At 50.6% G+C, this 26,382-nt stretch overlaps 1 protein-coding gene across 12 annotated transcripts in view; it reads right to left on the bottom strand.

The window, feature by feature from the left end:
- The window catches only part of LOC118219161 (SH3 and multiple ankyrin repeat domains protein 3-like), a 195,274-nt gene that overhangs the window by 79,046 nt on the left and 89,846 nt on the right, over window positions 1-26,382 (bottom strand). For 10 of the 12 annotated variants that reach the window (XM_035402121.1, XM_035402114.1, XM_035402117.1 and 7 more), the window contains 5 exons: window positions 11,625-11,733; window positions 9,453-9,604; window positions 7,711-7,878; window positions 5,198-5,314; window positions 344-421 (listed from right to left, as the gene is read on the bottom strand). In XM_035402121.1, coding sequence (XP_035258012.1) covers window positions 344-421; window positions 5,198-5,314; window positions 7,711-7,878; window positions 9,453-9,604; window positions 11,625-11,733 — 624 coding nt within the window. Of the gene's footprint in view, window positions 1-343; window positions 422-5,197; window positions 5,315-7,710; window positions 7,879-9,016; window positions 9,035-9,452; window positions 9,605-11,624; window positions 11,734-14,260; window positions 14,455-26,382 lie in introns of those variants that run through there. The other 2 variants (XM_035402123.1, XM_035402125.1) reach the window with 2 other exon arrangements.

Here is a 26,382-nt window from a genome sequence, read left to right as displayed (position 1 = left end):
ATTATACCAGCTGTCTGATGATGTTTATGGTTTGTGCTGCTGATTTGCGTGTCGCCGCCCCACACCCACGCCCTGTACACAAGCACGCTAACTCTGATCTGCACTGGAGATGTGCGTCAACATCAATTTTGCACGCAGCAATTTAAACACATGTCGGAGAGACCAGAAGAACTACAGTAGCTCATCACATCAAATCATGCTTTCACTTCCAGGTCAATCTTGATTAAAAAAATGCAATTATCAGTGATTATCCATCACAGGACGAGCAGGACCCTGTTCTCTCATCCGCACACAATCGACAAATGTACAAACTTCTATCACATGAACATACGACAAGGCTCACCTGGAATGCCGTTTGACTGTTGTAGTTCTTGATCTCTTTATTGGCCCCTCGAAACAGTAGAACCCTCGCACAGCTATCCTGGATGAGAGAAAACACAAAAAGGACACCATCGTTTTAAAAGCATAAAGCAAAGCCTTCTAAAGGGCTGACAGGACAGCGCTTCCTGTTTTGAAGGCCTGTTTGACTGACAGGCGGACAGCCCGGCACGGAATCCTGACTCAACTGCGGCTGGCAGCACTGAAGGGCGCCCTTTGACCCCAGGGGTGAGAAGAGAAGAGGAGGGGTTTCGGTCAGGTCAGGTTTCTGATCCCTGCTGTTACCCGAGCGACAGCACAAGGTAATGACAGAGCAATTGCTGAATGCACACTCGCCATGCATTAAAATGCTGTTATCACCCCCGCCCCCGCCCCGCCCGCCCGCTTCCGCCCCAAGCACTTACAGACCTGGAATAAACATGAGTTAGACAGAAACATGTATAAAACATAAAGCAGGCTTTCCCGGAAACATCATTTCCCTTCTGCGTCTGTAGCAGAGACAGAAACGGCATTCCGCTCTCCTTGATCCGTCGGCCTCTCTGTAGACGGGCGTGACGTCAGCGCGGCTTCACTGTGCCTGTGTTATTCATTCCGCTGCACTTTCACAGGCTCCTTCAGACAGCCGTGCAGAGACGTGAGGTGTCACAAAAACGTGGGGGGAAAAAAAGAAAGTAAAAGCAAAAAAAAAAAAAAAGATTGATTCAGATCCTCTGTGGAATGGAGGTGATATTAAGGCAGAGCTGCAAGTCTTGCTCCAGGGCGTATTTAAAAATGTCTGACGCCGCCTCAGAAGAAGCAGACGACTGAGTAATTTCAGTTATCAATCAGAAAACAGATGAGGAGTCGCTACTGCATTCTACTTTCAATCACAAAAGGAATCTGCCTGCAGCTGAAATGGTCAACAGTTAAACACATCTCAGTACACACAAAGTTTGATGGTTATTGATATTTCTCAAACAATTCAAATAACCGTGCGTAGCATTCATGTAACTACACACGGCCCGTGATGGCACAACAGCTACAGCTAAGCTTCATAAACTTTGGCTTAGAGTGCCCTCCAGTGGCCACAGATAAAGATCAAAGCCAACGCAGATTTACACACCAGGAGCTTTCCAAAGCCCAACAATAATGAAACATGACTAAAACAAAATGCACCTCCGATGCGTTTGCAAGGCTATCATCATGATTAATAACAGTGCATTCTCTTTCCCATCTTAAGGATATAAATACAAATCCCTTATCCAAAGGAGTCAGCCGACATGGCTTATGGCTCAGATTAAAGTCCCTGGGGGTTAATTATTATAATTGTCTCGACTCCATATACACACACAATGCACTCTGGTAATTCTGATTGTATATGTGCATGGCAGGCACTGAGAGGGCCCATCCCCAGCCAGTGGGGTTTTCCAGAATGTTCTACACAATGAGGTAATTACTGTCTGTGGACCACAGGCTGGGGGGGGGGGGGGGGGGTTAATAAGTGGCTCTCTGTGGCGGGAGGGTGCAGCCCTGTCCCGTTGATGGCGGTGCGGACACTGAGCGCGGGTAATTTGGCGTGAGAGCGCAGCGTCCATTAGGGGCAGCTGGGCGAGCGGGCGGCTGGGCAGCCGGGCTTTTGTGCGTGTAGAGTGCGTAGTGTGCAGAGAGTGTATAGCGCGTGTAGAACAAAGTAACAAAACAAGATTGTGCCTTTAGAGCGAGAAATAGAAGGCATCTGCATTCACAGCATTGCCTGGCATGACTGCCGCTCCTCTCCAGCCTCACTCGAACATCGCTCAAATCCCCAGCCCAAAATAAACCGCAAGCGTTTCACAGCTAACCGAACACAGCCGAGCCTCTTCACATAAGAGGGTGGGTGTGTCATCATTCATATTTTAGTGTGCTGGGTTATACAATGAAAATTTAAGGAACCGATACCAGGACTGACACCATGGTATGCTGTGCCATTTTAACAACCACCATCACTGTCAGGACTAATATCACACTGCACTGTGTTACTTCGACAACTACGATACCCTCCCAGCTAGTCTCCATAAGGAAACCATTTTTATTTCTTTATGGAACCCTGTATGGCAGGTGTGAAAAGAGTAGAAGCTGCCAGATTGAACCATTTTGCCCGACAAAGAACACTTGGACTAGATAGTGTTCCTCTTTGGAGACACAGAGGGGCCTTTTGGAAACCCTTTTTTCTGAGGGTGTGCAGTCAGTACTGACATCACTACATGTCATGTCATTTCACTCAGACAAACTCCCTCCTCTCTCCTGGGACAAAGCCCTGACCGTTCACAGAACTGCATCCAAGTCCAAACACGCGTCAGCAGAACTCCAGAGAGCCTGCAGAGTTCAGTCTTGGGCTGAGCGGGCCTTAATTGCAGGGAATTGAATTTGAGGAGCGTGACTGCGGAGCCCCGTCCGTTGTTAAGGGCGGTGATGAGAGCGGGGCGCTCCTGCGTCAGGTGCCCCTCTCTCTGCGTCTCCGGGTCAGTCGCCATGGCGCGCTCTGCAGCCCATAATCAGAGAGGGAGCAGAATCCCATTTCCAATCAGGGACAGGTCTGTCAGGCCAGTGAGAGCCACTCACTGGGGCTTTCAGGAGAGAGGGAGAGAGGAGAGGAGAGGAGAGGAGAAGGGAGGAGAGGAGAGGAGAGGAGGCAGGCGGACAGGAGGATGTGATCAGGCCATCATTCCACTCCACTCCTGCAGTCTCAGCCCCTGGACACCTTTATCTGACCCATGCAAGGGGGCGGGATTATGGGTGTGTTATTAAACGCTCCTCCCCTCCCCTCCCAGCCCTGGGCCCTCGTTCCCCCCTACCTCCTGCCTTCCCCACCGCTGTGCGGCTGGTATTGATCGCTCATTGGTCGATGGCTGGCGTGACGCAGGCGCTGTGTGACTGCACCCTGATCGATGCCTGCCGCAGCGCGTGGACGCCGGTCGTTAATGCCCCACCCCCCCCCCGCACCCCGCCGCGACCAGGCACCTGTGGGTTTGCGCTGACTCGGCGCGGCGGCCCGGGAGCTCTCTGAGACCGCGCGCGATCGGCGGGAGAGCAGCAGGCTGACAGCGAGAGGGGGCGGTAACCGTCTCCGGGCTCAGCGGGCTCTTAAAGGGCCAGTACGCGTCGCTCGCTGAGTCACAGCGTGAGCCGCCACGCACGCTGCGCTCACACGCTCACGTCCTGTAATACACACGCCGCGCACGCTGGTGGGGAGGTTCAGATTATGAGCTACGGAAAAGCAAACTGTCCTCATCTGTCTAAATGGAGATACAACTCTCCTGCATAGGGTGAGTACCCTCCTACAACTGTGCTTTCTCCTCCACCTTAAAGCACTCACTTCCCCTCTCTCCAAACCATTCATCCTCCCATTCTCTTTAAAGCATTCATTCTCACTCATCCTCCCACTAACACCCTCACTTGACCTCCCTCTAGTCACTCATTTTCCGCACGCTCTCACACTCGCTCACATTCTCCCTGCTTCACAGATACACTGCCGCACACCGGCAGCAGCCCGGATACATAACCACTCACCAGTCTGGGCATAAACGCACTACCGCTGGCCCAATTTATCTATTTCCGTTGGTTATTAGAGCGATCAGTATTTCCACACAGCTACTTGTGTTTACTGCGGCGTTTGAAGCTGATAAAGTGCGTCTTGCTGAAGACTGCAGGTGAATGCTGAGAAACGGTGCACACTCTGCCTATTGAATCAGTCATTAGAGAGCAGAGCCCATTAAACCCTTACATCCTGATGCCTGACGTTGGAAATACACTTCCATTCACAGCCAGTTATTCACAGCGCTTCTGAGCCGCACCACGCCACACATCGCCGGTACCGCACTTTGCAAGCAGCAGTTCTGGAGCCCGTGCCCAAGCCTGACACACGGCCTCCTTAGCGGTTAAACTGCACAGCGGCGATCGATGCTCCTTTTTACGGAAACACAAAAACTTTGCACAGTTCCGTTAAAACCTACCCCAATCCCCTATTTACAAACATTAAAAAAGAGAGAGGAGAGGGGGGTAGAGGGACAGAGAGAAAGAGAGAGAGAGAGAGGGGGGGGGGTGGAAAGAGAAACAGAGGGAGATGGCAGTGCAGCGATGCTCCCCTCCCATGTGTGCTCCATACATGCACATAAAGTATTGATGCCCGCGGTGAGCTCCTGAGCCTGGAACCAGGTCAGTGCACATGACTGCAGCGAGCAGCTCAGCCGCCACAGGACCGGCGCTCAGCCTCCACAGGACCGGCACACTACCGCCAGCGCAGCGCTCGCTCCGGCCCCGGGTCCCAGACCCGCTCCGTGGGCCGCCGCAGACCGGAGCCCGGACCCCTTGGTCCAATCACACGCTTTCATGCTTGTATGACAGGTCACGTGACCTCATTACTTGGAATGGCTGGACGGGGGCTTGGTGACGGACGGTAAACACAACCTCCCCCCCCTCTGCGGGTCAGGGTACCGTCTTTGCAGAGATTTGGTTACAGATGCACCCAAAACATGGGGGAGCTCAACAGCCTGCCAGGCAGCTTGGATGCCCATTAAATATCTACCATTACGGGGCATAGAGCAGGTGAGCAGGGAAGGCCTAATTGCATATATTGTACAGAGTTTTCCCACAAGCCTCACAAGCATCAATAGCTACACGACACAGTCCCCCTCAGAAAGCAGCCATGTGCGCACAGCTCAGCTTCCTCTGTGAGCATTAAAACGTGTCGTCCCCTTTAGTTCCGAGCGTTCGGTTCTGAGAGGTTCCGCGCGGGTCGAGCCGAGGACAGAAGCGGCTCCAGCCGGCTCCAGCCGGTTCCCGCAGGCTGAGGGGGGCTCACCTGGTTGTAGAGCGCGCAGACGTGCAGCGCCGTGTTCCCCGAGGCGTTCTGCGCGCTCATGTCCGCTCCGTAGAACAGGAGGTGCTCCAGATGCTGCACGTGCCCATGGCGACAGGCCTGGGGGAGAGAGAGCATGAGAGAGTATGAGAGAGAGAGAGTGTGAGAGAGAGAGAGAGAGAGAGGGAGAGAGAGAGAGAGGGAGGGAGAGAGAGAGAGTGAATATGAGAGAGAGAGAGAGTGAGTATTGGGGATATTGTAAATGCATGCATGCGTGCGTGCGTGTGTGGGTGTGTGTGCACCTGAAACAGCACAAACTGTGCACTTTCCGGTGTGAGGGTGCATGCATGAGCGTGCAAGGGTGTGCGCTGTACATCTGTGAATGCAGGCTGGCGTGTATGTGCGTGGGATGGTGTGTAGATGCATGTGCACTACAATCCACATGTATGCATCTGTGTATGCATGTGTGTGTGTGTGTGCGCAAGTATCTCATGCATCTTTTAATGCATGCACAGATGTTTGTGTGTGCACGAGGCTGCACGCGTGCATGTGTAAATGTGTGTTTAAATGTGCATGTGTGTGTACATCTGATGGTGCAGACGTGTGTGTAAATGCATGCACATGTATATGTAGGAGTGCATGTGTGTGTATGTATGAGGGTTTGCATATGTCCGTGTGCGTATGTGTGCATGTGTGTGTGTGTGTGCGTGTATAAACGCAGACTGTCTGGGCCCCTGCCAGTCAGCAGTGTGCTCTGACTCCTCTCTCCTGCGCTGGCTGTGTGGGAGGCTGTGCATGTGCACGCCATCCCAGCAGCCCACTCACAGCCATCAGCAGAGAGAGAGAGAGAGAGAGAGAGAGAGAGAGAGAGAGAGAGAGAGAGAGAGAGAGAGAGAGAGAGAGAGAGAGAGAGAGAGAGAGAGAGAGAGAGAGAGAGAGAGAGAGAGAGAGAGAGAGAGAGAGAGAGAGAGACGGCTCTGCGCTGTGTTATTACCAGCACCACCGGCACCATACCACCGCTCCACACCCCATTATCCTCTCCCAGCTCCCGCTTACTTACACAGCAACATGCATCTTCAGACATGTACGCTATCAACACTTCCATTACACAGAGATGAAGAGAGGGAGAGAGAGAGGAGGGGGGGGTTATGTCTTCAAAATGATGTTTGAACCTGCATGTGCAGAAAGATGAAGCACTAAGGAATAGCAGCTTGAAAGATTTTTTTCACCTTGTGTGATATTACACAATGTCTTTGCTCGAAATTTCTCACAGCGATTACTCACGAAAAATTACTGTAAAGCATATTTTTTTAAATCTCAAAACGGTGCTGTGAAGAATAACCCAATAACTTCAGGTGATTCAGCTCCTTGCACAGCAGAATATGAGTCCATTTTGGCCCCTGTGCGCTCATTTAGATCCACATTAAGGCCTTAGCGGATGCTCTAAAAAACATTCTGATTTAACATCCAGTTTCCTGATGCAGATCCTGCAATAACTGCATTCTGGGGGGGCATGGCCGTTGGTGGATGCAAAATTTACAAGCACTTCACACAACACTGAAAATGATTCCTCCTTTCACTGTAGTGTTTATGGTGGGTGTCAATGGACTCGATCAAAAATCACGTTTCCTACCAGCTGAACAATTCTCTATCTGTACTTCTCAGCAGACACCTTCTCTGTTGGCACAGTCAGTAGACGCACTTTTCCTCAACGGATCAATGTACCGATCGATAAGCCGGCATCCACCGAGGTACAATTCTGTGAGCCTTTATCTGTCAGGTTTAAATCCAACCCGTCTAAAGCCAGGTATAAAATGCAGTGCATTCAGACAGCCTGCTGTAGGCACTGCATGTGACCTGTCCTCCCAGTGTATTATACTGGTTTATATGGACACGCAGAAATGGCCACCATCATGTCCGTCGTCACTCTCAACCCGTAAAACTGTCCCAGGAGGGAGGGGAGGGACACGGTTTTGATGCCAGAGGTGCACATTAGCGATGGTATCATCGTTCAGTGGATGGCAGAAAGTGCAGCTGCTGAAAACGTAATTTGAGTGTGTGTCACGGTCGTGACACTGACGGGGACCGCAAGCCTCTCTGGGGACCCCCGTCCCGGCGCGGGGAGAGGTCAGGGCCGAGGCTCCGAAATATCATATCATCACCGAGCGGGCCTTAACTGGAGCCCCGCGGCTCACTTACACAGCTATCACATGACTCGCCCTGCCCAGGGGGGCCCGCGGAGGTGCGGCTGTGTGAGAGTCCTCGGGAGGAGGGGCACGGTGTGTGTGTGTGTAGGTGTGTGTGTGTGTGTGTAGATGTGTGTGTGTGTAGGTGTTTGTGTGTGTAGATGTGTGTGTGTGGATGGGTGTGTGTGCATATGTGAGTAGGTGTGTGTGTGTGTCTAGGTGTGTGCGCGCATGTGTGAGTGCGTATATACAGAGGTGCACATGTGTGAATGTATGTGCATTTGAACGTGCACGTGGGGTGGGGCAGGGTGGGGCAGAGAGAGGCGGTACCTGGTGGATCTCCTGCCAGCCGTTCTCGTCCATGCAGCCCACCTGGGCGTGGTCGTGCAGCAGCAGCTCGCAGCAGTACGGGTCCCCCCCCACCATGGAGCTGTGGTACAGCGGGCTCAGCCCCCGGCTGTCCTTGTAGTCCGGGGACGCACCCAGGTCTAACAGCGTCTGCGAGGGGGAGGAGCCAGAGCATTAGGTCACACTTTACCCCGCTCACCACACCGCCTCCCCCAACCCCCCCAGAGCACCAGGTCACTTTAACCCACTCCATCCCCCCAACCACTAACCCTCCAGGCCTGACACACTGCCATCCAACTCCAGGGCCCATCATAACAAAACCATGCGACAGACATAAATGAGTCAGGATGAATCACTGGTGAGTAATCCCAGATGAGCAGGTCACTGCTGATGAGTCAGGGGAGGCCATGGCAGGACAGGGACGTGTACATGTGTTCCACAACGGCAAAAGCCCGGCCAAAGTCCCCCTGTCGTTCGGCCACACTGTTACAGAGCACGTCAAGCTCACATTACACAAGGAATAAAGTCAAAGTAAAAAAGAATATTCACAGCATGCGAGTGCACATGCCATGAATCTACAGGAATAAGAAGATGAGACTGAGGGACTGCATGAAGAGCTTAAGCATAAGCAGTCTAAGGCCACATGTGTCAGACTCAACATCCCCATTATTACAGTAGCACGCATTGATTATCCTATAAGAGCAAATTCTTCAACATTAGATAGATGCCATCTCATCTGCTCCACCAAATATGTCCAATCATTTTGCTTCTTTTTAGCTCTGGGAGACTAAGGGAACATTTGCATAAAGCAGCACAATCTGGTTAAGGGCACAGAGCCAGTCCAATCAGAATTCATTTCTTTTAACACACAGAAAAGACCGTTGAGCACGCGAAACACTGCTGACAGCAAATTATCTTTAACGATTTTATTACCTGCAGGAGACAAATGTCTAAAGCCATTCAGAGGGGATGTTAAGCCAACTGGGCACAATCTATGAATGATGACAAACACAGCACTCTCTAACAGACTCATCTTAAGGCACATTAGATGACTCACATCATACAGATTATGTGGACATCTAAAAATGAAAGATGGCAAACACAACCTGCCTCCACAGCTGAAGAGGGGGTGTAGAGTACTGAATCACCCCCAGGCTTCTACTGTGTGTGTGTGTATACATACTCACAATGAGGGCTGCGTGGTTCTTGGTGTGTATGCATATACTGTAAGTGTGTGTGTGTGTGTGTGTGTAAGTGTGTGAGTGTGTGTAAATGTGTGTATACTCACGATGAGGGCGGTGTGGTTCTTGGTGGGTGTGAATGTGTGTGTGTGTGTGTGTGTGTGTGTGTGAGTGTGTGTGTGTGAGAGAGTGTGTGTATACTCACGATGAGGGCGGTGTGGTTCTTGGTGGGTGTGTATGTGTGTGTGTGTGTGTGTGTGTGTGTGTGTGTGTGTGTGTGTATACTCACGATGAGGGCGGTGTGGTTCTTGGTGGGTGTGAATGTGTGTGTGTGTGTGTGTGTGTGTGTGAGAGAGAGTGTGTGTGTGTGTGAGTGTGTGTGTGTGTGTGTGTGTGTGTGTGTGTGTGTGTGAGTGTGTGTGTATACTCACGATGAGGGCGGTGTGGTTCTTGGTGGGTGTATGTGTGTGTGAGTGTGTGTGTAAGTGTGTGTAAGTGTGTGAGTGAGTGTGTGTGAGTGTGTGTGTGTGTGTGTGTACTCACGATGAGGGCGGTGTGGTTCTTGGTCCTCACGGCCTTGTGCAGGGCTGTTATCCCGTCTCTGGTCCTGAAGTCCAGATGAGCTCCACCACTCTTCAGCACCTTTATCAGCTCGGCACATCCCTCCAGCTGGGCCGCCATGGTCATCGGGCATTCTGTACACACACACACACGCACACGCACACAGACAGACAGACAGACAGACAGACGCACACACACACAGATAAACACACACGCACGCGCACACACACAAAAATGGGTCACCAAGCCAGCAGAAATGAGCAGGCGGCGCTCAGAGCAGTTTCTCTCTGCACTCTCACACCCATTCCCCCAGCTGCGGCTGCCTAAACACCTTTCCCTTTGTTAAGCTGCGTCTCCGCGCTGCGAGACCACGGCTCCTGGCTGCACAAACAAAATCACCAACTGGCACCCCTCGCGTCCCGAGCGGGAGTGCAATCTAATAAAAAAGAACCGACGCGGCCGGCCTGCCAAGCTCCTGAGAAACGGTGCTGCCAACGCTGCATTACACAAAATTACCCCATCTACGAGCAGCGCGGCGCAGCCGAAATGACAGATTTATTGCATATTTAGGGTAAGAAAAGCTGTCGGGCAGCACATTCACATCAAACACTCCGCTGGGGAAAACAGGTAAGCAATTCAAATGGGCTGTTAATGTGGAAAAAACAAAACAAAGAGAAGTAAAAAATAAGATAATAAAACTCTACGACTGTTGTAATACACCTTCTGAATCTGTATCCATCGATAACCCATAATGCACACATCATTCACAGCCTCATTCTAGTCTTTTCTCTCTGTGCGTCTCCAGTCCAGATGCAAATGGCGCTCTTTGTGTTTGGAGACGTCCGGCCCCCACCCGCTCGTGGAGGAGAAGCTCTGAAGGCGCTAGCGTTGAGCGTGCTGCTTTGCATGAGTTAGCATCGTTAGCCTCACCCCAAACGAGCCTCCCCCAGCGGCTAACGGGAGCGTAATGCGCTCATCGGATGCAGGGCCCAACTTTCGGTAATCAGCTCCTCGCTCGCCCGTTCCTGCCTCCGACTCCAAACGGGCCCGTCGAGCCCCAGCCTTCCACTGTCCCTGTCATGTGCCTGAGGTTCCCCTCGCGTACAGGTGAACCGTGACTGACACCCCCCCCTAATCAAACATGGAGGAACCAAATGTAAACCCATTTCCCGCCCGAAGGGCAAACGTACTGCTCAGAAAGTGAATTTAAATTCACTGGGGGGGGGGGGGAACCTCATCAAACGACATCATCCTCTTATTACCGGCATTTTTGTGGTTCATAAATTGAACTTCATTTAATTTACGGGATTGGGTTTGAAATGAAATGGAACTGACCCCGAGTCCTGAGTAGTGCTTTGATAAAAGTAAGCAATTCTGACAGAGCAGCCAGACTGATGAAGGCCAATACAGGTGGTAGACTGGCATGGATCTAGAAATTATTTGCACAGGGAAAATAATTTCTAGATCCCCCCCAAGTTACCACGCACACACGCACACACCCCGCCTATAGGGGCCCTTTGCACCTGCTGGTGCCGTGGAAAGCTTTCCCTGTCATAACCCCCTAGCTCCGCCCCTTGACATGGACAGGTGACCCACGCTACCCCCTCTCTCTGTTCCCCCCCCCGGAAAACATGCCCGTGCGGGAGCAGGCAATGTAAGAGCACGGAAACGAACGAGCTCGGCCGTGTCTGGGTACCGGCAGACAGGCTTCCTTGCAGAGGGAGATCGTGGCTGCTCATTGGTCGGGCCCCAGCAGAACAATCAGCTCCGCCCACTCCTGTCTCCTTCCGCTTTATAGCGGTCTCCTGTAGCAGGCCGATAACCGCACACCGCTGCCAAGCCCTGAGCTCTCCGCCATACACACGATCCACAGGGACCGCGAGCATCTTACATCTGACTCATCACTCCCTCAGTCACACAGGGATTTATTCAATGCTTTCCCCAACGCAAATTAAATATCATTACATTTGCATTGGGGAAATGTACTGAATGAAATTGAACACATACCCACAATTATGATATAAAGACATGTCATGATTGAGGTGCGTCTTAAATGCTGAAAATATTACCGGAACCAGCTTTCGATTGTCACAAAAACGACCAATCAAGAGTCCTGGATGTCCATCGGAGGGAAACACAGCGCAGGCCCCTTACCTCCCGTGTCCGGGTCGTGGAAGTTCGGATCAAGCCCCTTCTCTAGTAACTTCGCCACTTTTTCAACGTTCCTCTGTTGGACATACTCCATAAACTTCTTCAAGTTCGCCTGAGAGAGAGAGAGACAGAGAGAGAGAGAGACATAGAGACACAGAGAGAGAGAGAGAGAGAGATGAGGGTTGTGCGAGGGCTGCAGGAGGAACATGCCAGTACATTACTCAGCACTGCAGAGGGAAAAATAGGAGCTGGGCTGCAGCAACAGTCAAGCTCCTCCAATCAGAAATGAGCTTTTAAAAGCATTATGATTGACATCACAGTCCACTTGGAAACCAAATGACAGCTAATGAACCCATGAAAACTTTTCCTGTCAACTACACAATATAATATAATAATCAATCTTGAAATGGACTACAGTATGAGATGATTTGATTTTCCCAGACTGCACCACAGTCTCTGTTTCGGTGCTCTCCAGAGCAGCAGCAGTGTGTATGGAGGGCTGGAGAATGCTCTGTGAGAGCAGTGCTGTGGGTTAGACACACAGCCGAGCGAGAGCGTGTCAGAGTGCAGGAGGAGAGCTTTCTGACGCAGGTAGGCATGGAAACAGCCCTCGTTTGCGCAGGTGTGCGCTCCTCTCAGCACGCCGCCTCTCCCCAGTGCTGAAACCTGCGCTCCCTGCGCTGGGGTGTCATTTCCTACCCAGCGCAGGCGAGACACACACACAGGGAAGCGTTGGGTTTTAAATCTGCTCTTAGCAGAGTACGCGTGGGTCCCTATCGGACTCACACGCACCCTGTTAGTGTTGAATTAACACTGGGACGTTTTACTGCTCAGTTACACCAGAGACAGAGCACACAGGTACACCAGGCCAGGCAAAACCCCTCCCCTCCCCTTCCCCAAATAAGTCCCGTTTGCTTCTGAACAGACGCACGCCTGGTCTGCTGAGCGCTGTGTTCAGGCCACAGTGAGACGCAATCGGGCGTCTCTCTCTCTCTCTGCATCTGAACGCCGATTCAAAGCGTTCGGTCACGGCCGGGCGGTGATGAAGCTGTCGGCGATGGCGATCGATGGATGGGGGAGATAATTAGATAAAGAGTCCGGCGATGGCGGCCGCGGCGGGTCTGGCGGGAGGCGGCGGCGGGGACGGCGCTGGGGATGAGAAACGCGGCTCACTGGAAACGCGGCTCGCTCGCGCGTCCGCATGCAAACGCGCCTCGCTGGGCCTTCACTTCACTCCCTCAGCTCTGAGTGAGGCCACGCTGCCTCCAGGTTGCAGTGGAGGAGAGCTTTGAGGAGCTGCCACAGCGCAAAATTCAAGGAAGCTGCCCACACACGCATACCCATGCACACGCACGCATACACACACACACATGCACGCATACATACACACACGCGCACACATGCTAGCACACTCACATGTGCTCACTGACTGTTGGCTGGACATGCTAAACCTCTCAAAAGCAATATCATTCACAGAGATATATGTACAGAGGGAGTGGATATGACAGACACAGACAGAGCACTAATAGATACAGACGTCTGGGTTGAATATCTGGGAGCTTCAGATCTATTGCTAAGCTCCTGGAGACCAGAAACGTCCAAGTGAGAAAAGCAGCACAGCTCTGTACTCACACGCACACACGCACACACGCACACACGCACACACACGCACGCACGCACGCACGCACACACACACACACATTTTCCTACACGTGAACCTACGCACACACTGAAACACACACCTACTGTAATGTACTGGCACACCCTCATCATTAATTGAAGAAAGACACATTCATCCATATTAATGTCTGTTTGATGATAATGTCAGGCTATGACCCCAGCTGCATTACATAATCCCCACAGACCGGCGCATGCAGTCCCGCTGTGGTCTCTAATCAGAGCGTGCACACACACAGCCCCCCCTCCCCCCCCCACCCCCCACCCCTCCACTCCCCTACGAGCGCTCCTCAAAGTACCCCTTGAGTCAGCTGTGCCATCCGTGCACCAGCCCTAACATCTCCTGAATAATACTGACAATATGGATAATTAAAGAGTTCTCTAAAAAAAAAAAACCCATGCCTCGCCTATACAGTATCACTGGCCACCGAATCCTATGGCAGCTGAGCATCCATGCGAGCACTCACTGTCTTCACGCACATTAAAACTTCCTTACATTACACCTCCTTACACACTGCACACAGCAAGGGCAGGAGCTGAGCACGGCTCAGCCACTGACACCCAAAGCCACGGCAACTGCGTTATCTCCAGCAGCACTTACACTCCTGCCACTGGCGCTCTCATTAGAGCAACTGTTACCGTTAGCATTCGAGCTACTTCCAGCGCCTGCTCCAGCACTTTGACAATGCAGCCCGACGGAGGGCGTGATCCACGCCTTTTAAATGTGGAATTAAGAGACGCTTAAAGAGATCTCTCCTGTTCTCACGGGCTCGGCGCAGACGCCGAACGCACATCTCCAGCGCGGTCTTTCGGCTTGGTGGTTACAGCGGTTACATAACTCCCTGCACAGGCACGCACGCACACACACGCGCGCACACACACACACACACACACGCACACGCACACACACACAGCCCGCCGGAGCCGCCCGGCACGCCCGGGGCCCCTGGCCGGACACTCACCATGTGCTGCGTCATTTCGCCGCCCTTCTCCCGGTGCGCTCCCGTCTCTCTCCCCGCGGCTCATCCCCCTGTTTCCGCGGCGAGGGGGACGTGCAGGGCCGATCGGAGCGGAGCGGAGAGGAGCAGAGCGGAGAGGAAGAGGAAAGGAGAGAGAGAGAGAGAGCGCGCGAGAGAGAGAGAGAGAGAGGCTCCTCTCTCACCAGCCCCCCGCCACTGAGCCGCGGACAGAGCTCTCTCTCCGAGATGCGCCGAGCTTGTTGTTATGGTGATGGGACACAAAGGGGAAGCTGGCAGCGGCGGAGAGAGTGTGTGGGAAGCGCATTGTGGAAGAGCGAGGCGGGGAGCGGGGAGCGCGGAGAGGAGAGGAGAGGAGAGGAGAGAGGAGCGCTGGAGTGAAGTCACCCTGCTGGAGATCGGCTCCTCTCCAGACCCGCTCGGGTCCGCTCGCGCTCCCCGCCCCAGACCGCCTGCTCGGGGAGGCCACTCCTCCTGCCGCCCCTCTGGTGCGGCCCGACCGCCTTCGCCTACACGCAGAGCGCGTCTCGGTCCTTCAGCGTTCAGCGGTGTGGATGTGCCATTTTGCACCAGCCTCGCTTTCTGTGGTTCAGGTGATACGCAGCCAGAGTTGGCCCTCGGGATTCGGGGGCCCTAAGCAAGAATGTGGCTGTGGCCCCAAAATGCGCCAAACAAAAAAAAAAAAAAAAAACCAGGGTTGTGGCCCCTGAGGAACTGCAGGGAGTGTTGACGGCAGAGGCCGGCTCTGTGTGCAGGAGTGGAGACGGAGGCTTTGCCCAGCGGTACTGCAGCGATGCGTGTGGGGAGGGCGCGCAAACACCTGCAGACGATGATACGTACGAGCCTTCAGACCACAACACGTTTGTGACAGCACCGTGTTCCTGAGATTCAGGCGGGTTCACTTTGTGACACTCAAGTCTTCCAGTGGTTTGGGGGAAAAAAAAAAAAAAAAAAAAAAGGTGCAGCACAGTCGATTCCTCCTGGACATACACCTTCATCACACCATCGTGAAATCAAAAAATTTAACTCCTTCAGATGAAATCTGAGATGCAGTCATGTGGACACACATACCACAAGGTCATAAAACTGATTACAATGATAATTAATTAGTATTAATCCATATGATTTATACAGCAGGTATTTCATACGGATTAATGCTAACATACACAGCATTCCGCGCATGCCCTTGCCTTGGAGAATAAAGGCTTTAGTGAGTCACCACCGAGCCGGTGACGCCAGAAATCAATACTCAATATGCATGAGCACACATACTCCATTAACCTGTCAGGGGACAATTACACGCGCGGGGAGCGAGCGCGGGCAAGGAACAAGGTTTACAAAGCCAGGATTTACTGCCCAACGTTTGCCTGAGGAGGAAAAGACTCGCCCCCCCCCCTCCTCTAGACAGGAGGAGGCCATTTCCTCAAACCCCCTGGCCTTGCAGGACTGGCCTTCAGGATCTTGAGGGGGGGGGGGGGGGGGGGGGGGGGGAGGGAGCGCGTTGTGAGCATTTCAGCGCTCTCCGTGCCCTCTCCGCCTCCCCATTCACACACACAATATGCCCCCCCCCCCCACCCCCATACCCTTTTCACAGAGAGACTCCATCTCCTCTAAAAGCACCGCTGAGGAGAAAGGAGAAGAGGCCGAGGAGACAGAGAGGCCGGGGAAAAGCAGCCCCACCGACACAAAGAGCAGTCCATACCAAATACGCTTCTGAATCCAGCTGGTGCTTTATTGGCGTTACCGTTGCCAAAGTACATTGAACACGTTCACATGCACAAACGTGAGAGTCTAAACGGTAATGATATGCGCCATGTTGGTACAGGTGCGTGCGTACATATGCATATCCATGCGTGCGTATATTTGAAAGTATATACATACACACATATATACTGTACATAAACACATGCATACAGATGTGTACTGTATGTAATGTCCATATGCATACGCATGCATATATATGCAAACAAACACACATACAGAGTGTAATAATGTAATAATTATTTTTCATTTGTTTACCCACTGTCCCTCAGCATATGGCAGCATGATTATATGATTATCGATATGATTTATAGAGGATGATAAATGTATCTGTCAAACTTAATAAAAATTCTAATTTTATCCTCTCCAAATTATTAAAAAAAACGCTGCAGCACAGAACTTGTAAGATGATTTCCGGTGTTTATTATTAATGACAACAGGACACCACAGGCATGCTAAGTGGAAAAAGCGCTACCGTTTCCTTTTCACATCTCCAAATGCCATGAAATGGGTCATGGAAACCATGAATAAATAAACCCGCTCATCCATGCGCACACGCGGAGGGGAGTTAAACCTGTGGGCTTGCGTACAGAACTCGACAGGTCACCTTTGTTTCAGTCTTTGCGCTAAATATAAAATTTTAGCCGAAGCACCAGGGGCGCAGGGTTCGTGCGTCTTGTGTGCGGTTGACAAACTCGGCGCATCCAAATAAAGCATTGAAAAAAGTGGTCAATGAACAGTGTTCAGGCTCCTGAGGTCTTTATTCCCAGAGGAAAAGCAATGAGAGAGAGAGAGAGGGGTTTGGAGAATTGCAAATAACTGAGGGTTTAATGGAGAACTAACAACTGGTATTGGGTAGAGGCATAGAGAGAGAGAGGGGACAGCCATCCCATAATGCCCTGGGGGGGGCAGGAGCCTTCAGCGCTCACACACCTAGCAGGCCTGCTGCTGACTGGCCGCATTAATCAGGACCCCGGGGCCAAGGCTGAGCCCATCGCTCACGACCGGAACAGGGGCCACTGGACAAGTCACATGACGAATGTGATACCATGACAACGGGGGACATCCAGACTAGCGTCACTGGGACCATTTTCCCTTACACACTCAAATACTAGCCTGAGCCTTACACACTCAATCCTGCAGAAGCTCAGTCCCCTCCCTTTGAGTTGTAGGGTTTGCCAAACAGGAAGGAGTACTCAGAAGTCAGCGATCTGCGATCAATGTCCATTTGGGCATAATGAGCAGCATTCACAGCTTTCCAGCGGATCGGGGTGGGGGGTGGGGGGGGGGGGGGGGGGGCACGACGGTGTCTCTGTGGCTGGTCCCCAGGTGAGACGGAAAACCAGCGGTGGAGCTGCTGAAGCAGACACATCAGGGACCGCCCCCCCCCCCCCCTGCGGGCAGCCATGCTGAGCATTAAACACACAATCTCTCTCAAAACAACACGGCGCCAACAACTCCATCAGGAGGGCAGTAAACTCTGCGTGAACTCTGTGTCCTGCAGGGAATGATGCAGGCCCTGTCCAAGGCCCCTTCATCATTCACACCACTTCATTTAAAACAAAAATAAAGAGAAATGCATCCCGATTCAGGGAACGTTCGGCAGCGTTGAAAGCGGTGAACAATAAAGTGATGATAACATCTTTACCCATAATGCATCATCAATCCCGAGCTCGGCAAGGCTGGCCGGGCCGGGGGGAGACCTGCTGGAGGAGACGGTGTGCAGTGCAGCGCTCTGCTGAGTTTTAACTACAAGCATATTTGCGAAAAGCATTAAATCCAGTGAGATCCGCTCTGAATCAACAGCAGTTTACAAACAGCAGACACTCCCGGTGTCACTGCGAGGAGCTGGTGCCATGGCAACGGTGCGGATGAATTATTCAGAATGGCTGGATATGTATGTGGGCCATGACTCCCAACACTGCGCCTTACAGCGGCTTGACCCCACACCTTTAGGAAGGCACTGGTCATAGCACAACGCAAAAAAGCTTTGCCTTCAGAGCAAACGGAAGTAAAAAAGTATATATATATAAACTTTATCGCAGTGAAAATTTCAAAGCAATTTGTTTTGGCCAGGGTGTGTGGGAACGGAGGACACAGAGACAAAATAAAAGTTGTGGTTCACTACGATTTTCAGTGAAGCTCTCTGAAGAATAGCGAGAGCTCACAGCATTGGGCAGGTTCATCCAGTGCCCGTCGCAGAGCGGAAACACATCAGCTTACGGGACCAAGAGGGAGGGTACCGGGGAAATGGGGTTCGACTCAGAGGCCACTGATCCCGGAGTGAAGAGGGAGCAGAGAGACACAGAGGGAGGGCGGGGCTTCCCTCAGATCATTCCACATGAAGTGTTCAGTTTGGCTGCCGATGTGAATGAGAGACTCAAAACCGTTTGGAGCACCGGCGAGAGCTCTCCGCCTCTGTTCCAGTTCCTCGGACAAAGCTTGTGTGTGTGTGTGCGTGTGTGTGTGCACGCAAAACTTTATTTACAAAGCACCGGCCGTTTTTCTGCTAAACGCACCGTTTCCTGTCACCACCACTGCAGGTGAAATGCTGTAGATACGGGCCAGCGTACTGAAGGGTTCTGTGCAGCTGGGTGGAGTCTCCGTAGAAACAAGGCTGGCACAGGGCAGCACCGGTGTGCCAGCGTGCGTTTTAGGGACGCTACCCAGCGCTACGTAGCGTACAATGGAAGCACAATTAGCGGCAGCCGCTGTGTGCGCTCCTGAGCTGTAGCACCGCCTGAGGCTACAAGCTGTAGCAGCCTCTTTGCGAACACACACACACATTATTCTATGCATGTGCATTACATTTTCAGCGCACTCATGCAGCACAGAGGCCTATATCTGCAGGGTATTTCTGTGTGTGAGTGTGCGAGTGTGTGTGTGTGTGTGTGTGCGCGTGTGTGTGTGTGTGTGCGCGCGCGCTTGTGAGTGATCCCCACGCGGTGCTTTATACGGCCTGCCTCTTGGCAGCAGGGCACTGATTGTGAAGCGCTGCGTGAAATGCGCGTGTGCCCATGTGGACACATTGACCTACAAAATGAGCGTGTGCCCGTGTGCCAGATCTCATGCCCCGCACGGGCTCAGCGGAGCGCCTCTAACAGGGGCATCCAACGGGCAGGCCTCACCCCCGCCCCCCCTACTCACTCACAGTACAACTGCCATAGTGTGTGTGTGAGTGTGTGTGTGCGTATAGTATGTGCATACATACATGTGAGTGTGCGTGTTTCAGTGTACAGTATGTACATACATACATACATACGTGTGAGTGTGTGTTTACATATTTGAGTGTACAGTATGTGCATACATGCATGCGAGTGTGTGTTCGTGTGAGTGTGTGTGTGTGCGTTCGTGTGTATCATTTTGTTGATGATATCACATGAGGACACAAGCGCATGACACACAGCACTGGTTGTATTGAGTGGTGCTGTCGGGGTGAATCAGCGCTGCTGCTTCACAGTGGATGCTCAGGAAGTGCTGCAGATGCTCAAGGCTAACGCACTACAAACAGCAGACCTTTTGGCCAGGCTCCTCACACTGGAGCCTAACGGTCAGGGAGCTGTGCCTGTAACTCTCATTCCCAATGGGGGGGGGGGGGGGGGGGGGGGGGGGGGGGGGGGGGGGGGGGGGGGGGGTTGTACCCTTGAGTGACATTCTTAGACTGAATTGCATCAGTAAAAATAAACGAATTGTACATTTTAAAAAAATAAAAACAATCTGCGCACATCACGCTGGATAAGTCTACCAAATGATGAACTGTAATATAGCCTATATATACACACACATTGCATAATATGTCCAAAGAAACCATACTTAAAGATTATGGGATATACATTATTGACAAATAAATAAAAAACCTAAGACTGTAAAACTACCAAGATAATTCCATCAAAAGGCAAGGCAAAAAGGGAATTTTTATTAATCTTTCCATAATTAATAGTACAATGTCAGAGGTTGGAAGACCTTATCATATAAATTCCCATGCATTGCTAGACCAAAGTACTGATAATCTTTTACCTACGTACAAACGCTAGAGTCTGGTGTGTGCGATTGCATTTATCTTGATACGTTTGTTCCTACAGACTAAATTTTAATCGGCTCATTAGCCTGGTTCTGCTGCCATCTGTAGGGAGATCGATGGTACATAGATAGAAATTAAATGAAATAATATCACGCTTGGAATGTTCAGAAATTAATGTCTAATGCGGTGGCACTTTTATCTATGTTCATTAAGGTGAGTTTAGACTGGTGTGGACCAGCAGTGAGCACCATGTCACAGATGCTCATATAGTTAGCTAGTTAGTTACATGTGCCCACCCGGAGGGCTAACACATGTTCATTAACACGGTGAGTTTGGTTAACGACGGAAGAGTAGGTTCTGAACATTCCTCATAGTGCTACAGCCAGGGAAAACCCTGCATTTTACTGAGTTCATGACAGGGAACACGGGGCTCTGCAAATAACAGGAAATCTACAACGTCTTCAGGAATAACACAGTCATTAAGACATTAATAACATTGTTATTAACATGCTGACAGCAGCAATAACATTATTATTAACACAATGGCTGCAGCAATAACAATGTTATTAACACATTATGGAGAGAGAAGCATAGAGAATCATCAGAAGGCCAAACCAGTGAGGCAGGAGCCGAACTGCAGTGCACTGACAGGTGAAGGAGACATACTGAAGCACACAGGCCATGGGTAGTGCATGCATCTGTGCATGGACTGAGGCGATCTGGATATGCGACATGCGCTCTATATGGATCTCTGACAGAGCTCAGTCCACTTACATATTTATGAACGCTGAAAGCACAAGTACGGTGGAATCTCATTTGTGGAAAAGCGTGTTCTTATCTAACCAGCTGTGAAGAGACATTGCATGCATGTGCATTTGAATCAACCCACAGTGTGCGTGGAGAAAATTACCCTGTGGATGCTCCATGTTATGTTTCATTTCCAAATGCCTCAATAAAATAATCTTTTAAGCAGACCGAGATTCACATAATATGTATTTATTTATATAGTTACGGATCCTGGTCGCAATATAACCCGTTCATATCATCGCCATTTAAGATAATGGGTTAAAGTCTATCACAAACAGTAGCATTCAAACAGAGGTTAGGCTAACTTCACGCAAAACATGGCGTGAATCCACAACAGAGCAATTGCTCATTCAGTGCCGTGAGCGTGAATAACACTAAACCTGTTCATTCAGCAGCTGGACGCCTGATCCGGCTCCCAGAATCAGAGAACAAGCATGTTACCCGGGCTTAAAGGCCTTCTGACTCCTGTCCCAATCGAAACACGCCCTGCATCTGACACGCGCGCAGAGGATATCGATTTTCCCAGACATTTTCCGGGGAGCGTTTTAACGTCTGAGAGAGCAAGAGAGAGAGAGTGCCAGTGCGCTGCATTATGTTGGGCAGCAGTGCCTCAGTGCGAAAAACTCAGCCTTTACACACTCTAAAAAATAACACGCAATCACGCGGTTAAAACTCCCGATCCGGGAACAATACATAACATACACCTGAATGTAGGGCAGCTTCAGGCTTAAAATCGTATCGACACTTCATAGCTTACGTTTAAAAGTACAAGGAGAGCTTCTACTTGAAAAGAAAACTTTTCATGGTCCAGCCTGCTCACTGATTTGATGCGGGCATGCTCCGTCTAACCAGCCGAGTCCATTTTAAAATACACTCCAGTACAACGCTCAGTGATAAAAACTCACCATGCGGCGAGCCCACCATTGATCTCAGGCTGCAATTAGACACATGTACATGTTAAATTATCATTACCAGTCACCAGTTAGGCAACTGATCTTCTCCCCCATCAAACAGACTTGGCGTCTTTAGACTTTACAGTGACATGAGATCAAAATTAGCCATCAATCATTCATAGCAACTCTGAATGAATTCCTCCTATCGTACTCCGCAGAGCGTGAAATGTAGGCTAAAGAACCCCCGATGGCCCCCAGGCTGTTATTCTGTCACACAGATACAACGCAGCGCGCTCCAGCTCAAGTGCAGCTCAGTCGCTCACACGCGGCGTAGCTGCTTGACATTTAAAGCAAAGAGTTAAGTAGCAAAATGGATTAACGCTACGCTACACGCGCTCACGCTATCAGTGATAGGCCTCCCTTCGTTTTTGGAGGGGGGGGGGGGGGAGCTTATTTTCTTTGGTAAGTGCATTTGAATTATTCATGGGTGCATTTCCTGGTATGGACCCAGAGCTGGCGCCATTAAAAATGAAGGGTCGTGGAACACATGTGTGCAGAGCACATGAGGGGATTGTCATATAAAAAGAGGGGGACGGAAAAACTCGAAGGCTGGAAAAATGGATCACAAAGAGGTCCCAGCACCCCACAGTCAACACACTCTCGGTTCCTTCCCAGCGCAGATAGGGGATTCCTCTGGACGTGTAGATCACTGACCTAATGGAGCTTGGGTGATTGGGTTTGGGCTCCAGAGCCCCGGGGACAGTATTCGTTTTCAGTGTCAATCACAGCAGGTCCGCCATTTTGTCAACAGCCGACGGAACGTCTCCACTTGGGCCCGATACTGTGGATCTCCCATCCCAGTGTTTCCAGTCCCGTACCGCGAGAACCACTGCTTCATTTCGCCGTTATTCCCAGTTCAGCCTACACTGCTGAATTTCACTGACAGGAATCAGCTTTTTTTTCCCCCTCACTTTCAGGCCCTACCCCGTTCCCCCCCCCTTAAACAAGAACTGAGCGGAACGAAAGGTCAATGGATGCCAGTGATGGATCATAGCGAGCCTCTTGAGTGAACGCAAAGTGACGGTGATGCCCTTCTTGCAGTAATCAGCAGAGTAAATGAAAGCATGATGTGCTGTTTTCAGGCTAAGGGGACGGGGATCACGGCAGCTCATTCTGCTCCGTCGGAGAGCACAGTTCACCGCAACAAACTGACTGGGGAGCAGGCGGGTCTTGCTGGAGCCATTATTTCTGCTCAGGATTGAACGGATGCCATTCGTTGTCTGTCTCCCCCCCCCCCCCCCCCCCCCCATATTCATTTTGGAAATTCTGCGGGAAATTTTTTTTTTGCAGAGCAACTTTTGTTCCAGACTAACTGACACAACAATACCGCAATGAGATAGGGGAACACGCTGTGCACGGAACATTTTGTCGAGCAATGAAGGCACAATGCGCTTCGTTACATCTCAATATGAATATTATCGTTGGACAAAAGCTCGCGTATTTCAATGAGAGAGAACGTGCTGAGAAGGATCTGCTCCGATTCGTTCCCAGACAGTCCCAGAGAACGTTCTGGAGAACAAAGTGGGTGAGCCGGGTGAGTGGGAGGTTCAGGACCAATCAGAACACAAGTACGTAGTAGTAGTTTTGGAATCCATTTGACACAGCGCATCAGCCAAACACCAACCCAGCAAAAGGGAAATTATCACTGCAATAAGTGCAACCACAGCAGTATGTGGGCACAGTGTTTAGAGAGAGAGGCCTAGTTAGCTCGGCTGAGCCTCCCTCTAGTGTCTCTTATGGGGAATCACAGGAAGTTCCTGCTAGTCGGGGAGACAGCCGGCGATGGGGGACTTCCCTTTCAGGGCCGGCTCCTTCCAGTCACAGCCAAAAAATTCTGCAGTGAAGTTTCCGGAACACCCGAGTTGGCCGAGAGATGGCAGTTAGACTCCCTGAAAAAAAGCAGCAACTGTTCCAAAACTTATAAAAATCCACGCGCGGCCAAAAAAAGACTGAAGAAGCATTGCGATATTTCACGCAGTTTTAATTTCAGCCTTACCGGATTTGCGGATTTGAACACACTCGTATTGAAACGCACTTGAGGTAATGGTTTGTGCTTGAACCCAGTGACTTGCATAGCTCACATTTTTACACACAACCCAGCTAGATGCTTATTATCTACTACAGCAATTCAGGCTGAGTGCCTTGCTTGGGGGTACAGCGGCTATGCCCCGCAGGGAAATCAAACCCGCAACCTCTAGCCAAAGTCCAATTAGTATTACTACCCTGCCAGCGCTGCCTCACTGTCCTCTGTCCTCAAAGCTGGCACGGGCACTGAATTCCCGTGGGCTGGCATGACTGGGCACACTGCCCTTCTCCTTAGGACAGACTACAGGCGAGAGCCCCCCCCCCCCCCCTCCCCTCCCCTCCCCTCCACACACACAGACCGGGTCACGCTCATGCTAACGTCGCCGTCCCCGTTCCGCAGCATTTCGACTCGACCTTTTCGTGAATGTCAGCGCTGTGGCTGAAACCGGGCCAATCAGGACAGGGAGGCGATCCGGGGGTGTCCGTTAAGCGCCCGGGGGTCCTTGGCACGCGGCTCCTCTCATCTCCAGCTAAATGCCTCGCAAATTAATGCCGGCAATCAAAATATTTCTTGTTGACAGTGGGCCACAGCCGATAACGCGTGCCAAAAAAAGCACGGGGCGCTGGGAGATCCTCGAGAACAAAAGGGGGGCTCGGGCTACGCCGTTGCTTCTGTCAACAACATTAGCGTCATTAGCAGCCTAGCAGCTCGGTGAAATATGGCAGAGTGATGGAGCAGATGAATAAGCAGGAGCTCACTTTGCAAGCTTCTCATGAAGAGGATACGGAAATCAAGCCCACCGCAAGCACTAACAGCATAAGATTATTGTAATTACAAAATTATGGTAAAATAGTAAAGACATAATTAGAAGGCATATTACCATTATCCTACACTGATTACAAATTATAGATTATATTTTTCAGATCAGAAGTGATGGTGTGTAGCGCAATAAGTAAAAGATAAGTAAGACAGTGAATTAGGTGTAATATTGTCATTTGGCTTGTGACCTTTCTGTCTTTTAATGCATAACTTCCCATGCATCATCGCAGTGGCAGTTATGCCATCTGTGTTTGTGAGTGGGGTCCAGAGCTAACTGCCACAACTTTAATGGCCAAAGCAGCTGACACAACCCTGAGAACCCAGGTCCCATGGGCCCAGGCTGTCACTGCTTTAACAGCCAAGGATATGGAGCACTTCCACACCGTCACACAGACTTAAATAATTTTTTTTTTTTAACATTTCAATAAAGGAAAAAAGAGGAACCATTAATGCAAGTAACAGTATTGTTATGCCATGCCAGTGTTGTTATGATGTGTCAGTGTAGTTATGCTAGGTCATAACTGAACACACTTCCCCTAACCACACTCCACTGTGCTTACGGAGAAATTCAAAAAACATTGTAGCATCACATCTATTCTCAAGTGTACAATTCGCAACACATAAAAATTAGGATTTATTCCACAAGGACAGACAGACAGCCAGAGACTCCTTTCAAACACATACAGTAACCTCTGTTTATACTTCATGACCACAAATTAGCCCACCTTGCATACCCAGGGGAAGGATCCTGTTACCATGGCAACATTTTTGAAAATCCTCCACATCTGTATTGCAGGCATCAGTCATGCAGAGTTGTTTCAATAGTTCCCAGAACCGACCAAGATTTGCCTTTCAACAAAAAAAATGAAATAAAATAAACAAAACCATATTTCCCATAAAAACCCTTGAGGCAAAGCAGAACAGCATTTTCCATAATGCTCCTAGATATCAGTTCTCGCCACTCTAACCACTTGGCAGATCAGTGGGGTGGATTTTTGAGAGTTCTCAGACTCATTGATATATCTGATGCAAACAGCTGCTTTTACAAACCTTATGGTACCAAGTTAGCTAACATGGTTACCTCTCTGGGAGCCTCTGGCTATCCAACCTAGAGCCTACCGCTGGCATAAACATTCTATAGAGTCATTTAGGGTCACAGCCAACTCGGAGCAACACAATATAGGTTTCAGCGGAGGGAGTGATTCATGTTTGTGAACAGGACCAGCTCTGATTTAACCTGACAACACAAGCTATTTCACAGCAGTTTGTACCAGTCAAATAATAAGCTCTACTGCAAAGCTGAAGTACTGCTAAGCTCTTTAATCGAGCTTACACCAGCCAACGTCAGTTAGGTCCACAGCCATTCCAGCTAGATGGCAAAACATCTCGGCGTGGTTATAAATCTCGCTCGTTTGAGTCCAGTGGGCTAGTGCTACCAAATGTCGCAGGGAAAAGGCTGGAGAGCACTGTGCCCCACTTATTATGGGTCACGGAATATGGGGAAGAAACTGTAGCCAAAATGCCACAAAGATAACCATGAATTGTGTGAAAACAAAATGGAAGCCCATGAGAACAGCGATGACAAATTAATTCAATAAAATAAAGTTCCCAAAGCCGACCTGACTACTTACAGCACACAGCACCCTGCCAAGTTTCATTCATTCCTTGAGGCCGACATTATTTAATATGTATGCAAAAACCATTTTAAATGAGTGTACAT

Source organism: Anguilla anguilla, chromosome 19, assembly GCF_013347855.1.
Source record: "Anguilla anguilla isolate fAngAng1 chromosome 19, fAngAng1.pri, whole genome shotgun sequence".
Classification (NCBI taxonomy): Eukaryota; Metazoa; Chordata; class Actinopteri; order Anguilliformes; family Anguillidae; genus Anguilla; species Anguilla anguilla.
The sequence above is the reverse complement of the archived record's forward strand: the minus strand, read 5'-3'. Positions and strand labels throughout refer to the sequence as shown.